The sequence below is a fragment of the Panicum hallii genome, chromosome 4 (genome assembly GCF_002211085.1).
Source record: "Panicum hallii strain FIL2 chromosome 4, PHallii_v3.1, whole genome shotgun sequence".
NCBI lineage: Eukaryota > Viridiplantae > Streptophyta > Magnoliopsida > Poales > Poaceae > Panicum > Panicum hallii.
The window spans coordinates 25,211,862-25,228,009 of NC_038045.1; the positions used below are offsets into that span (position 1 = coordinate 25,211,862).

The following is a 16,148-nucleotide window of genomic DNA, read 5'->3' on the forward strand; positions in this document are numbered from 1 at the left end:
CGACTTCTTCCTAGAGTGGTTGGCCAATTCCTGCCCAACATAAGGAAAATAATTAGACAAGATTAGGATAGCTGACAAAGGCAGTCATCTCCAGACCAGGACGCTTACCGTGGAAAACTTATACAGATCTTTGAAGGTATCTTGGAATTGCTTTAGGGTTGCCGATTTAAGCATCAGATCTTCAATCAGCTCTCGTGGAATGGCATACTGCCACTTCGGCGGAGTGACCAATATGCCGTCTGAAGAAGTACTCACAGCACCTTGTCCCTAAGGTGCAAGTTGCTGTTGCGGGATATCTGTCATCTCGCCCGTAGCGATTAGTAGAATTCAGGCAAAGAAGATCATACGGGTGAGGGCGACTTCATCAACTTACCACTAGGAATCTCTAGGGACTCCTCTTCGATTTTGGTCCTTTCACCCATGGGTGGTTCATCTCCAACGTTGGCCCCTCTAGCTTCTTTGTTGATAGATTTTGGGGGCTCCTCTGGCACTGACGACTCGACAAGCATGGTTGTCGCCGGTACCGCACTCAACACTGCGACATCCAACTCCTTCTCTGGCTCGGGGGCTGGAGTTTCTGTGGCATTGCAAAGCTCCTCCAAGCCCAGAGTAGAGGAAGGGCTACATACATGAAGAAGCAACATGTTCTATCATTTACAACAACGAACCTACAATTTACAAGTGAAAGCACTCGGATACTTACAGTGCGGACTTCTTTATTCCTAACTTCTTCCTTTTGAGTGTGTCAAACTCGAGGGCACCGGACTGTGCACATCGCATAGAGTTTCTAGGATACGGGATTGGACATGGCCTACACCCTACATCAATTTTAACTACTCATATAGGGGTAGGACTAGTCGAAACAGAAGGAAACTACCCGAGTAGTACTCGGGTAGGACTCCTAAGCTAGTATCGGGCTAGGACTTCCGTGTAACCCTATCCCCCTAGACTATATAAGGGCGGGCAGGGACCCCCTCCAAACATTACATCATCTAAGACAATACAAAGCACCACACAGGATGTAGGGTATTACGCTCTCGGTGGCCTGAACCTGTCTAAAGTTTCATGTTCCTTGCATGTTCGAGTTCCTAATCTCGGTGACACCACATCTACAATCTACCACCTCGGGGGTATCTCTCGGTGGGCTTGGAGGTTAAACACCAACAGCTGCATGCCAGCTAGGGGTGTCCATCGAGCATCCACTGGTGAACTCGATGGCATCTTTCAACTTCACCAGCGCCGTGGGCACAACTTTCATCTTCGCCGCATGCGCGGCTTTCATCTGTACCTCGTCGATGACATGAAGCTAGAGGCATCTACAGTAGCTCAATGCAGTGATCTTGATGAGTTCATCGACAACCTCGATGAGATGCTGCTCCCTGACCTAGCTAGGGAGATCGAGGAGGAGTCCGCCGTTAACGCGACTTTGACTCGTGCTTCACCAGGACTTATTAGGTCTGATTCAATCTGATTTGAGGAAAAGCATACCCGACTCCTATTCGGGCTATGCAATGTGGCTTCTGTCTACAGGAGCTCACTCAATCCGAGTTCCTCTCCGTATTGGAAGAGGACCTGGATAACCTACTAAAGATCAGAGATGAGGGAGCCATCACCTGTCGGGAGGCCCCCATTTTTGACAAGTACTCGGACTTGAATGATGACTCCAAAACCTCTCCGGGTTGTCATTTGGGCCTGACCATAACCTCAACGCCACAGGGCTGGTTCGTGTACTGGAAGGGCATGGAACCCTCAGAGCTACTCAAATTCGACTCCCGCTTTTTGGCCTTCACACAGGAACTGCCTTTTCAGGAAGGCAAGCCCCTATCTCCAGTCATCGAGGAGGAAGAGGGCGGGACAATACTCGTCGACTACAGCTCTAGCGGAGAGTTTTGCCCTCAACATCACATCTACATGGCCTCTCTTCACGAGCGTGAAGATGACGATGAACCAGGAAGAGAGTACGATGATGAACTACTCGTGGACGTCTCCGCTAACGAACGCACGACGGACGCTCGTCAAGACGATGATGAGGAGCAGAAAAGGATCTGGAGGATCAAGAATACCAAACGTGCCAAGCGCAGGTAGAACATAGAACACCACGCACGGAACCCACCTCACCGCAGAAACCTCGACAGTGCCTTTACTGCAGTCGATGATCGCCAGTACAACACGCCAATCGGGAATATCGCTGAAGCAACTTTGTTAATTTAGCGGTTATGCCAAAACCTGGAGACCGAGAGGCTGCTGCAACTGATGCAGCACACCATTGTTCAATTGGACCAGTGGGACCCCATGCCCTCGTTGCAACGCACCCATTCAAGATCGGAGCATCACGAGAGCTCCATCCCCTAGGTTAGTTGTATCCTACGAGGAGGACCCAACCCTCAAGGGAACGACAACCGCCACCACAACCAAAACAATTGGAGTGGCCACGGACACCAGCACACCCTGCAATCTGCACGCGGCCACGCTGACCAAGAAGTCCAACAGCCTCTATGACAGTCGGGCAACCATTAGGTTGTAAGGCCCCAAGTTAGCGATCACTCTACGGGAGGCCACGGCCACCATGGAAACCTCCGCGATTTGCCTACAGTTGACCTAAGGCAAAAGATCAACGAAGGTCGTGACGTTCGAGACATTATCAACTCGAGGCGCCGTGAGCGCGGCGGTGACCCATGAGACGACAACGACTGTGATCGCTTCCCAGCCTACACTCGCAACATTACCTCCCGCGACTGCCCAAGGGAGTGCAAGCCAGTCGGCATCACCAAGTACGATGGCAAACAAGACCCACGACAGCGGATTTGCTGGTACTCCACCACCATTGAAGTGTCGGGCGGCTCCAACACGACCAAAGTTATCTACTTCCCAATTGCACTGGAATCCGCACCGCTCACCTTGAAAGCCTCAAGCTAGATCCATCGACTCTTGGGAGGACTTGAAGAAAACTTTCATGAACAACTTCTAGGGTTCCATGCTCCGCACAGGTACTTGCCATGACTTGTCATAGGTCAAGCAGGAGGAGAATGAGACCCTAAGGTCCTACACCAGGCGCTTCTTCGAGATGAGCGCCACCATATGCAACATCACCGATGAGGTTGTCATCCACTACTTCCATAACAGCCTCAGCTCGAAGAACATCTACCGCGACTTTGGCCACTACCGCCCCAAGACTATCGTGGAGCTCTATGACATGATGCAGCGATGAGCCGATCAGGAGGAAGAGGAGAACACGTGCTTCCCCAAGCGCAACTTCATGGTCTGGATTGTGCTTTCGGGAAGGTTACGAGTAGTTCCAACGGCTTTTGTCGAAGCGGTTGCTGTTGTTACCTTGCTGTAGAGCGGAACTGGCATGGCAAGAAGTCAGGGAACCAGTAGGATGAGTTTGAGAAGATCTTGCACAAGCAATGCCCTATGCACCCAAAGTCGAAACACACACTCTTCCAGTGCATTAGCCTCCGCAAGTCTCTCAACACACCTCTCCCTAATCAGGATGACAAGGGGCAGGACAAGGACGATGAGGAGGGAGACAAGTCGGGGGCCCTGGGATACCAGGACCCCAAGAACGTCATCAACATTATCTTTAGTGGTGACGGCGGCTTCCCAACCAAGCGCACGCAGAAGCTTACTCTGCGCGAGATCTTATCTATTGAGCCCGCCATATAATGGCCCTTCAGATACAGCAAGGTCCTGATTTCTTTCTCTCGAGAGGATTAGTGGAGTAGCTTCTCCGCTGGGAATGTTCCCACTTGTTTTGGACCCTGTAGTGGCCAGCTCACAGCTCAACCGAGTACTCATCGACGGCGGGAGCTGCCTTAACATGCTCTTCGCGAGTACTTTGAAGAAGATGGGGCTGGATAACTCCAAGATTCTCACCTCAAGCAAGGCTCCATTCTACAGCATTGTTCCAAGAAACGCGGCTACACCGATCGGTTCAGTAACACTGCCAGTTACCTTTGGGACAAAAGAAAACTACCATATGGAGTACATCAAGTTCGAGGTGGCAAACTTCGAGTCCTCATACCATGCCATCTTTGGCATACCTGCTCTTGCCAAATTCATGGACGTACCCCATTACGTCTACCTGCTCCTCAAGATGCCAGGCAAGACAGGGGTCCTCAACTTTCATGGCGACTTGAAGAAGTCCTACGACTGTGATCAGGTGGCAATCAAATATGCCTCGACTACACGCATGCCAGAACCTTCATATGATGTATTCGCGGGCGCACAACAGCTCTCCTAGTCGGATATGGTGATTCGAACTGTACCTCCACAGAAGAAGATGGGCTAGTCAACGGTGAAGCCCAACACCTAAGACAACACTCATTAGTACTAGGCTGGACGACAAATAGGAACTCACGCTCGTCGACTTCTTAGGGCCAACCAAGATATATTTGTGTGGAAACCAGCAGATATGCTAGGGGTGCCTAGGGAGTTGATCAAGCATTGCCTAAAAGTCGATCCGAAAGCCACCCCCAAGAATCAACGACTGCGTCATTTCTCTCCCGACAAGAGGGAGGCCATCAAAAAGGAGTTAGCAAAACTACTCGCAGCTGGTTTCATTAAAGAAGTCTACCACCCAGAGAGGCTAGCTAATCTTGTACTATTTTTGAAAAATAATAATAATGAATGGAGGATGTGCGTGGATTATACTAATCTCAATATGCACTGCCCGAAAGATCCTTTTGCGCTGCCACGTATCGAGTTATCAACTCAATGGCTGGCTGCGTCCTGCTCTCTTTCCTTGACTGCTACTCGGGCTACCATCAGATTGCTGTCAAGGAAGAAGACCAAATCAAGACAGCGTTCATCACCCCATTTTGGGCATATGCTTACAAAACTGTCCTTCAGGTTGAAGAACGCAGGGGCTACATATCAGCGAGCCATCCAGTTTTGCCTCGCCAATAAGCTACACCGCAATGTTGAAGCTTGCGTGGCTGATGTGGTTGTCGAGACCAGAAATCGCGATGAGTTCATCTCCGACCTCGAGGAAACCTTCAACAGCTTGCGCAAGTTCCGGTGGAAGCTCAACCCAATCAAGTGTGTCTTCGGCATACTGCAAGGGAAACTACTCAGGTTCATCATCAGCCACCGGGGAGTTGAAGCCAACCTAGAGAAGATCACCGCCATCACGGACTGGGGGCCCCACAGACGATCAATGACATCCAGAAGCTCACAGGGTTAATGGCAGCCCTTAATAGATTCATCTCCCGACTTGGGGAAAGAGGATTACCTTTCTTCAAGTTCCTAAAGCGACAAGACAAGTTCTAGTGGATAGAGGAGGCGGTGTAGGCACTGGAAGATCTCAAGCATCATCTCCAGTCGCCCCCTATCCTCACCACCCCATTGCCAGTCGAGAACATGCTGATCTACATCACCGCGACTACTCATGTCATCAGCACAGCCATCATGGTGGAGCACCCGGATGAAGGCCATGCATTTGGTGTGCAGCGGCCAATGTATTTTGTCAGCAAAATCCTTTCTGAATCTACAGTTCGTTACCCATCAATTCAAAAGCTTCTCTATGCTATACTCATCACTTTCAGGAAGTTTCACCACTGCTTCGACGAATACAAGATCTCGGTTGTCATTGATTTCCCATTGGTGGATATACTCCACAATCGGAACGCCACGGGACGCATCTCCAAGTAGGCAGTGGAACTGGGAGCCCTCAGCATCAATTTCAAGCCACACACCGCTATCAAATCACAAGCACTAGTCGATATTATGGCAGAGTGGCGAGAAAATCAAGTCGCAGCTCCACCCAACATGCCAGAGCATTGGGTTATGTACTTTGACAGTTCTCTCAAGCTCAGAGGTGGTGGCGCGGGAGTTCTTTTCATCTCACCTAAGGGTGAACAACTCAAATATGTGTTCCAGATATTATTTGAGGTCTACAACAATGAAGCCGAGTATGAGGCATTACTACACGGGCTACGCCTTGCTGTCTCCCTTGGCATCAAGCGATTACTTGTCTACGGCGACTCCTTGCTGGTGGTCCAACAAGTCAACAAGGAGTGGGACATCAACAAGGACACCATGGACGCATATGTCGCGGAAATACGCAAGCTAGAGAATAAGTTCTCGGGACTCAAGATCCATCACGTGGTTCGGGACAACAATGTTGGGGCAGATGTGCTCTCCAAGCTAGGGTCCGATCGAGCAAATGTCCCACTAGGAGTATTTGTTCACGAGTTACGTCATCCGTTCATCAAGGCACCAGATCAAAGCACCATCATTCTGAGCCCGATCGAGAGGTCATGATGACCGAGGTTGACTGGCGGACATCGTTCATTGACTTCATCAAAGATCTGATGCTACCCTCTGGCGTTGACGCAAAAAGCGCCGAGGCTGCACGCATCTTTAGGTGAAGCAAGAGTTATGTTCTGGTCGGCGACAAATTGTCCAAGCGTGGTTCAACATCAGGTATGCTTATGAAGTGGATTCCAGTCAAGGAAGGCAAAGAAATACTATAAGAAATTCATGAAGGAGTCTGTAGCAATCATGCAGGATCAAGGACACTAGTCAGGAAAGCATTCAGGTCTGGGTATTACTAGCAAACAGCTTTGACTAACGTTGAAGACCTCGTCCGTCGGTGTACCAATGGCTAGTTCTTCGGCAGACAAGCCCATGTTCCAACACATAACCTCATCACCATACATCCTAGCCTTTTGCTTGCTAGGGCTTGGACATGATTGAGCCTTTGACTATGGCGCCAGGAGGATTTACCCAAGTGTTGGTGGCCATCGACTAGTTTACAAAGTGGATCGAGTACAAGCCGATTACAAAGATCTTCGCAGATCGAGTTGTAAGTTTCATCTGCAACATCCTCCACCACTTTGGCTTCCCCTACACTATCATCACAGATCTAGGATCTAATTTCCACTCACACAAGGTCTGGGAATTCTGCGAGAATAGCGCCATTGAGGTAAAGTACGTGTCATTTGCTCACCCGTGGGCTAATGCCAGGTTGAGTGCGCCAACGGCTTAATCCTTGATGGGCTGAATAAAAGACTCTACGACAAGAAGAACCAAAAAGGGGGTAAGTGGATTCATGAGCTCTCTTCAGTTATCTGGGGGCTTCGCACTCATCCAAGCAAAGCCACGGGTCAATTGCCATTCTTTCTTGTCTATGGGTCAGAAGCTATCCTCCCCATGGACATCATGTGGAAATCTCCAAGACTAGAGATGTATGAAGAAGGCGAAGCTGATCAGGCAAGATATCCGAAGCTTGACTCGGCAGAAGAAGTCAGATGTAACATCTTGCTACAGTCAGCTCGCTATCTACAAGGCATCTGACGCTACCACGATCGCAACATACAGGAAAGGTCATTCAGCATTGGTGATTTAGTCTTCCATCGCATCCAAGACAAGACTAGGCTTCATAAGCTCAACTCGCGATGGGAAGGGCCCTTCATCTTCGCCATAATTACAAGACTACGGTTGTATCGACTACTATACCCTGATGGCCAGGAGGTCCCAAACTCCTGAAATATTGAACCTTTACAGCGTTTCTATCCCTAGATAACTTGTATCCAAAGTTGTCAGTAGCAGTACAGCATCTGTTATCAATAAAGATTTGATCTAGTCTCCAAATGACTACTTATCTTTTAGCTACATTGCAAGAACTCGGGGGCTGTGGCCACGAGTACTAACAATTTGCTAACTATGCTAAGTCTTCAAATATGCTCGGGGGCTACGCCACGACTACTTTTTGGCACGACTATTCCATATTGGCCCCACGGGTCACACCGTAATGAGTATTTACGACATACCGACTACCTCATGTACTAGCCTACACAGTTTGCCAGAACTAATGGCCCAAGTCACTACGATAGTGTCGAAGAGGCTTCTACGCCTACAAAATCTAGGATATCGCACGATGCGATTTCACCCCAGTTCTGAAGGGATATGAGGTGGGCTACACTAGCAATAAACAAAAATTTCCACCGCATAAACCAGGAAAACTGCTGTAATAGATCATGAAATTACCACTAGACGCACGGTGTAGAACTTCTGTAGCACATCGGGGTAGTGCAGTCAGTCGCCGGCAGTGCAGTTGCGAGACCTCCTCACGTGTGGCTCATCCTCATGCAGCAGATGCAGCACCTCCAAGGTATCCACACGTACGGGGAAGAAGCATCGCACTCCGGACTGCTAGGTCCGCGAGGGCAACTGTGGGTGCGGGCGTAGGAACAGGCAGCTGCCAGCAGGCGTGGAATTAGGGTTAGCCCCTCCATGCGCCCCCACCCCTTCTTTTATAGGCGCTCACTAATGGGCTTCCTAACCGAGGCCCATTAGTGCACCTAAGCCCAGACAATTTGGATCATATCCTCATTAGGCTTCCAACCCCTTAAGTGTGTGATCCTTTGGGCTCACGTGCGAAGAGACATGGCCTGAGGACTCCTACTTGACCAATAGTTGATAGGGGCCTCTAGCAAGATGTGTCAACTCCTATGCACGCGCAAAGATCATATTAGACGAGCCGTCACAATCTCATATACATGCTATTCTCTTGGCCTCATGATATTTGGTCTAGCTCCAAGTTGACCTCTCTTTCTTGAAGCCGTGATCCGGAATCCTTGGTTAACACTTAACCCTATCACGGCCATGCATTTCTTGATCCGATCAGTCAAGGGGCCCAGAGATATATCTCTCAAGTAGAGAGGGGCAAATCCCATCTTGACTGACCATGTCTTACTGCATGCTTCTTGACAAACCCGAGAACCACCTTTATGACTACCTAGTTATGGAGTTGCGTTTGATGGCTCCTAAGTAGGTCGGTTCACATCCTGTGTACATGCGACAATCTTAGGTCTAAGGACACAGCATACACATTGTGTAATGAGAAGTCACTATTTCTCAAGTTGGGTCGGTCCAGCCTCATGTCATACATGCGCCCACATTATTAGTTTGACATCTCCATGTTATATGACTTGTGAAACACAGTCATCAACTAATACATATGCTAGTCTAATATTCATGTGTGTCCATACATGAACTTCCGAATAGGAACAACTTTAGAATAACCATATAAGTAAAGTGTCTCACAAACAATTGATATAATTGCCAATCAATACAAGTTGCCTTTCATGGATATTCAATGAACACATAATACATCATGAATACAACAAAATATGATCATCTCTATGATTACCTCTAGGGTATATTTCTAACAAGTTTGTCTACATCCATGATTGGATCTAATTATTGAGCACACAACCATCGACTACCTCCAGAGGCGTTACCCTCTGGGTAGCTCTACATGGATGTTTCCAATACTATGTTCTAAGTCCTATGATTTTCAATCCTACTCTATGATTCAGCACCAGGAACATATCAATAGGGAAACAACTAAAAGCATATTTACAAGATATGCATAGTCAAGACAGAGTGTTCCAATGTTTCTACATCCGGATCTACTCCCGATCTAAGCTATGGACTAGCTTCTAGGCCACCAGCTTCACCTCTTCAACAAGTTCTCTAAATTTGTCTTGTATACAGTCGGCAGACGTTCCACTCGCCAGTGGCTCCAGGTTGGCTTTGGGCTCATAGGACTTTATAAGTCCAAGGACGTGCTCCATGTAGGTACTGGTGGATTTCGAGATGTAACTGGTAATCTTTAGGGGAGTTTCTCAAAGTCGCTCCAATAGAGTCTTGTCGCTCACCACCCCTTCTTCCAGCAGATCCACCATGTCGACCACTACTTGGGACGCATTCTTGAGCTCCTCAAGTTCTTTCTTTTTCAGCTCCTCCTCAGCGGCCATATCCCTATTTAAGTCATGCAGTCTACGAGTTGTAAATCTGCACCCTGGACTGCCTTAATCAACTTCTCCATGTCTGAACGATGATACACAAGATTCTTCAAGTCAGTCATCTCCCAATCCTTATTTCTTATGATATTATTAAGTTCTACAAAGCAAAGCAGACAAACAAGTATTCGTGCTAGTTCAGATACTACTTTCCACTTATGGCACACCAAGATAAAACAATTGATAGAGATTTACCTCGGTGAGATTTGGCTTGCAGTCTCTTCTTGTATTTGAAATTTTCAATCTCCTTCGTCAGCATCTAGACCTTCGGGTGTGCTCCAGCTTCAAGGTATCCAGTTCATACCTTACTTTAGCATTCTCTGCTGCTTGCGCTTCAACCTCTTGCTGTCTGGATTGCAACTACTAGAGCTTATTCTTCACCGTAATTTGTTCGACTTGATGCGTGACCAATTAGCCATGGTCTGCTCGACATTGGGAAAAAGTTTGAAAAATAAGACTACTCGACAAAAGCAAATGTGGAAAGTTCAAGGTATTGACCGTGGAGAATCGATACAAGTCCTTGAAAGAATCTTGGAACTCCTGCATGCGCTCTGATATTAGCATCGGGTTGTCAATCAGCTCCTGTTTGATGTTGCTTTCCCAACTCGTTGGCTACATCAGGGCTCCAACTGTTGAACTACCTGCAGCACCATGCTCGACAGAAGCACACTACTATTGCGGGCTCTCTGCCACGTCATTACTTCATAAGCAGGCATGCAAGCAAAGAACTCGTGTGAAAGGGTGATCAACTTAACTTACCCGTGGGGTTTTCTAAGACCTATTCTGCGTTTTCCAGCTCTGCTTCACCGATCGGCACGTCCCCCACATCAGCATCTTCGGCTCCACTAGGTGAGGGGACATGGATCTCAGGTTGAACTAACGGCTCAACAACCTTCATGGTTGTTGGCATCTGTGACACCATAGGTGTTAAATAGAGCAAGCCAATAGGAAGAATGTTTGGTGTGGATTAAATTGTGTGAAAATTGAGCAAAGTTATGAAAATAAGGGTATTTGTGTAAATTTATGAAAGTATAAGTCCTTTTATGTAAATTAGTTGAAGTATAAAAGTAACATCCAAATTTACCAAGGGTCAAAATGTAAAAAGGTGAAAGTCATCATGACATGTCATAAATACTTGCAATTAGGCCCAAAGTTATAAGAAATTTACCTTGATAAGGACAAAACTTATTTAAGTTTGACTTGAGTGCAAAATGGTAAAATAAAGCATTGTGCTTTGGGTTTTTGAACTTGAACCCTCAAGCAAAGTTGTACAATTTGAAAAACTCTACAACTTCTATTTTGGTCATTTCCTCATTAGAGCTTTGGATCAGTGGAAAAATCCAGTTTACAGAGGAGTCCCTGAGGTTTTTGCATATTCCAACGAGGTCCTTCGGACCCCCTCCCCTCTTCTTCCTCCTCTGGCACCTCCTCTGCTCCTCTGCTCCTCTATTGCTGCGCTGCCGCCTGCCGTTTTCAGCCGCCCCTCGCCACCTCCTGTTGTGCTTCATCTCCACGCGTCGTTCCCCAGCCCGAGCGCCGCTCTAGCTCCCCTCTTCTAGCCTCCCGCGCACTTGCCACGCCCTCTCCTCTCCTGCCCGAGCTCCTGCCGAGCGACAGCTCGCCGCCGCCGTGGCAAATGCCGACGTCTCCTCACTTCCCTTGCCCAGCCTTAGTTACCGTGAGCTCCTTTGGTTCTAGCCCTTCTCATTCCTCTTGTTTCCCTTTGCCGCGCACACACCAAGCACCGAACGCCACCGCCGCCCCCTCCCTCAACTCCGGCGCCCTCCTGTTCGCCGTGGGCAGCCCACCCCAGTTCTCCCCGCACCACCACAACCCCTTGGGAAGCTTCTCCTCACCTCACTGACGCTCCCAAGCCACCCCCCATGGCCGGACCTTCACCGGAACTACCTCGCCGTCGATCCCCTCCTCGACGGCAAGCTCCTACCGCCGTCGAGCCTCTACCTCCTCCCTTTCTCCGCCCAATCCGACCACCCCAACAGCTTCCCCTCATCCTGCTGCAGCTATTAGGCCCGAGCTTGGCCACCCTACTCGCTGGGAAGCCCCTCGCCGACGAGCTCCTCTCCGCCGCCGCCTCGGTCGCCGTGGGAACCTCACCTCCGGTCACCCCCTCTTCCTCCCAAGCCCACCCATGGATGCGCCATGAGCTCCTGGTGCCCGTAGGCCAGCCCTTCTCCACCCCCAACGCCGACCCTCGCCGGAATTTGGCCGGCAACAGCTCTGCCCCTTCTTCCCCGACGAGCCAAGGGCTTATTTGTGATGATTTCAAAAGTTTTAAGGGTCTAGCTGCAAGATTCCAGAGCCTCCCCCCCCAATTCAGAACCTGTGAACTTCAAAAATATGTAGACAATTGTAGAAAATTCAGAAAAATACCAAACCAGTTTTGTTTGAATCCTTAAGTTATATTCAACTACTTTTATATAGTAAGTTTGAGCTGTATGTGTGTAGTTTCTGATGTAAATTAAATACTAGGAAATTAGTGTTATATGCATGTGTTGTGGCTGAATTTTGGAACCTAGGTTGTATGTTCTTTACTACTCAATTACTTAGAAATTCGAGTACCTTTGTTATATGTTGATGAAATGCTTAGATTTTAATTAAGGATGTTTCTGTTAGTATTTGTATTTGAAATTTATACCATAACTTCCTTTTTGCATGTGTAATCAATAGTAAAAGTATTAGAATTAATAATAGGCTATACACCAAGTTATGGATTTTTGCTTGTTTTCAAAGATAATTCATTTATGCTAGTTTTTACTCATGAAAAATTATGAGAATATTTTGAGCTGTTACTCTTGAGTAGTGTAGCATGTCCACCAATTCTCAACCCATGATCAGGTGTAGAACAACTAAAATAAATAGAACTTGATAAGTAGATCCATATTAAATAATAACCTAGGATTATTAAAGATAATTAGCTAGTCAAATAAATAAAGGTGTTAAATGTAATTAATTTAATTATTTAAGATAATCAAATATGCTACCTTATGCAGTAGTTTAAATGCATAGGGTAAACAATCATGTTAATTAATGTAACTAAGTGGTTTAATTAATACTCAATAAATGACTGCCCAGTAAAGGGCAATTGTGTTGTTTGCTAGTATGTAATGTTAAGTTCGTTGGATTGCAACTTTATTGTAAAATAGAATAAAAGTCCATGCATTGTCTAAATTGTATTGTTTACATCGCATGTAGACTAGACGCTTCTCGCCGACGGAGACTCTCAGATTCTCCCGGAACCCGAAGTGGAGATCTCTGAAGATCCCGGAAACGTTGTCGGAGAATTAACTGAAGCCCCGAACCCGAATTCGGAAGAAATTATTAACGTCTCTGACCCCAGCCTCGCCAGTGAAGGCAAGCCCTGGACATAAACCCACTACTTTATTTACACTGCAATCTATGTTTTATATATATATATACTTGTGCATTAAGTTCTTAGGAGTTGTCTGGAAACCCTTGTTGCATATTCCTAAGAACCAATGTACTGAATATTAGAAACTGAATCCGACTAATGCCATGCTAATAGGACTGGTAGAAATCGAGTGATTTCCTGTCACTCGCGCGATATAGGAATTGGTTGTTTCCGATCCTGCAATCACAATAAGGATGACGGACGGGGTTGTGTGCAATATCATGGAAAAGAAGGATACCCCGTATGTGTTGATGAATTTGGTTAAGGTCGCAGTGTGTGGTAGTGGCAGTTCAGCGTTTGAAAGTACTAGCCACATGCCGTGAAATATGGTAAGCGGTAAGCCTAGTAACCAATCGGCTTGGCAAGTGGACTCATCCCCCACCACTCGACTTTTATTTTATGTTTACACGCACCAACTGTGGGAGTACGTTCTGCAGAGTAGATGGGAATACAGTCATGTAGTCGCGCTATAGACGTATGTTCTGCAAATTGGATGTGCGTATGGTCCTGCAGTCGCTTGTGGTGGCTTTGTTCCACGACCCGGAATGAAAGCCAAACGGTTGCTTCGGAACGACCTGTTGGTGTTCCTAGTGTGTGAGTTAGGTTTACCTTGCAAGGGTTGAAATTCGATTCAGAATCATCCGTTTCTCGCGGAGATTAAGACTGCTTAATGCTTCTGCCACATAGAGTAACAAGAGAAATCTTATGAGGAGTAATACTGAGATGTGCTTTAAAGAGGCTCTACCTTGCTTGATTAGTTATAGGTGCTTACCTAGAATGGTTAATGAAACTAGAATTTGAAAGCTAAATTATGAAATTGAGGATCTACTCTTTGTTGCTTTTTCAGCAAAAGCTAAACCTTGAACCTTTACAAAGCCTTTATGGTCTAGTTATGGGCTAAGTATACCTAATTCCGGATAAGCCTTGCTGAGTATTAGAGTACTCAGCCTTGCAATATGATTTTATTTCAGGTAATGTCTCTGAAGACCCTACTCATCTCATGCCTTGGCCTTATGCTTTGCCTGATGGTTGGTCCGTGGAGTGGGACTCGTCCCCGGCCAACACTGATCATAACGAGTGATGTCATGCCACGGCTTAGCATCATGTCCTTACTGGCGATGTGTACAGTTATCGTACTTTAAACTCCGCTACCGTAACTTGAATCTTTAAACAGGTTTGTAATAATTTCTAATAGTTTAGAACTTATGCTATTCTAGAAAATCTTGTAATATAAGTGCTTGTGATGTAAAATATGATGGTGATTGTATCTCTGGACTCGCCTTCGTGCGAGGTACCTTGTTGGATCCTGTTTTCGGTGGTTTATCGGGACATTACCCAACAGGCCAAGGGGTTACACTGTTTGAAGTACGATTGAGCCCTTGAGAGAGGACTTGTGTACTTGAGCCAGTGTAATTCAGGTTGGTTCTGCCACAGCGTCACATCAACTACTTTCTCTAGCTCGGGGGCTGGGGCATCCGTGGCATTGTCAGGCTGCTCCAAGCCCAGATCAGAGGAAGGGCTACATACAAGAAGCAATAACATGTTTTATGACAACGAATCTACAATTTACAAGTGAAAGCACTCGGATACTTACAGTCTCGACTTCTTTATTTATAATTTCTTCCTTCTGAGTGGTCTGCTGGGACAACACCTAAAGCACTCGCCGGCGCGGCTTTGCCAGCCAAGGGCAGAGTCTGCTTTGGCGGGGCAACTGCGATGGTCACCATTGAACTCAGGCTAGCCGCGAGCGGTGATTGCCCCGGTGTGGCCCTAGCAAAATCTGACGATGGGTCCACTGTGGTGGAAGGCATGCTTTGCTCCCTCACAGTATCATCCCCGACATCCTCCTCAACGGCAACCTTAGTGTGCTTGGGGTTTGGGGAGCTGATAAGCAGGAATCAAGAAGAAGGGGAGATTTCAACTGAAAGCAGTCAAAAGTACTAAGAAAGCAATGGGAGGCACTCACCTGGAGGTCCCAATATCACCTCCACCTGGTGAGACGCTGGCCTTGCACTTTCGGGCGGTGGCTCTTAGTCCCTAAGGGTGGCCAGGTACAAGATCGCCAAGAAGAGAATGTGTACTCTCTTGGACGGTTCTTTTTTCCGATGCCCTTCAGCACCTCGGCCAGTGGGTGACTGTCATCGCTATCTTGATCCTCCTCTCCTATGTTGCTTGGGTCACTGTCAGCATGAGAGATTGGTTTCTAGAATGCCGACAATAGAAGATGGCATGGACATTCAATGTTCGGCATCAGTGGCATACTCCTATACACATTCACATCCTGCCGTGACAAGATTGAAAGACATGTCAGTAATATTCAACTTAAAGCTTCAACAGAAGAATACATATACTTATCCATACATGTTTTGGAGGATCCTTGGCGGAATACATCTTCGGAACATATGGCACAGTTTCAGCGCCCATGAGTACTCGGCTTACTCTCAAAATGGCATCAGATTTCTGAATAGGGTCTGCAGAAAACCGAGAAGGCTCTAAGACTCCAAGGTACTCAAAGCCAAACCTCGACCATTTTTGTAGTGGCTGGATTCACTTGCCAATCCACGGGCACATCACTGTCACACCAGGGACCCCTGCATCCCTCTGCTTTTCGATCATATTGAGCATCTCTGGGATCTGGCTTTGGTCCCGGCAGGGCTTGCTCCACTCGGTTGTGATCTTGTTGTCGATCGAAACCCACCGGCGAGCAGCGACAGGCAACACGAGGAGCCGGGAGGCCCCCGGGACTGCTGGTGGGTCCCAGTCCCTCGGTCAACGGCCCAGAAGTCCGGCACATGCCCTGGCTTGGTGAAGTGCTAGGCGTGCCACCTGACCTATACCTGATTAGGAAGGTGTAGAAGTTGTTATCATGCATGCACAGCCATGTCAAACATCAGTCCAAACCGCGA

The 16,148-nt window shown here is 47.4% G+C and overlaps 1 protein-coding gene across 1 annotated transcript; it reads left to right on the plus strand.

Moving 5' to 3' along the window:
• The first annotated feature begins 3,847 nt into the window (after positions 1-3,847).
• LOC112890407 lies at positions 3,848-4,243 on the plus strand. Its single transcript, XM_025957301.1, has one exon. The coding sequence runs from the start codon at positions 3,848-3,850 to the stop codon at positions 4,241-4,243; it is 396 nt and encodes a 131-aa protein (XP_025813086.1).
• Positions 4,244-16,148: the final 11,905 nt, after the last annotated feature.

What these genes read in the sequence shown, in the direction of transcription:
- LOC112890407 (XM_025957301.1), top strand. Translation starts at nt 3,848, where the DNA reads ATGGGGCTGGATAACTCCAAGATTCTCACCTCAAGCAAGGCTCCATTC.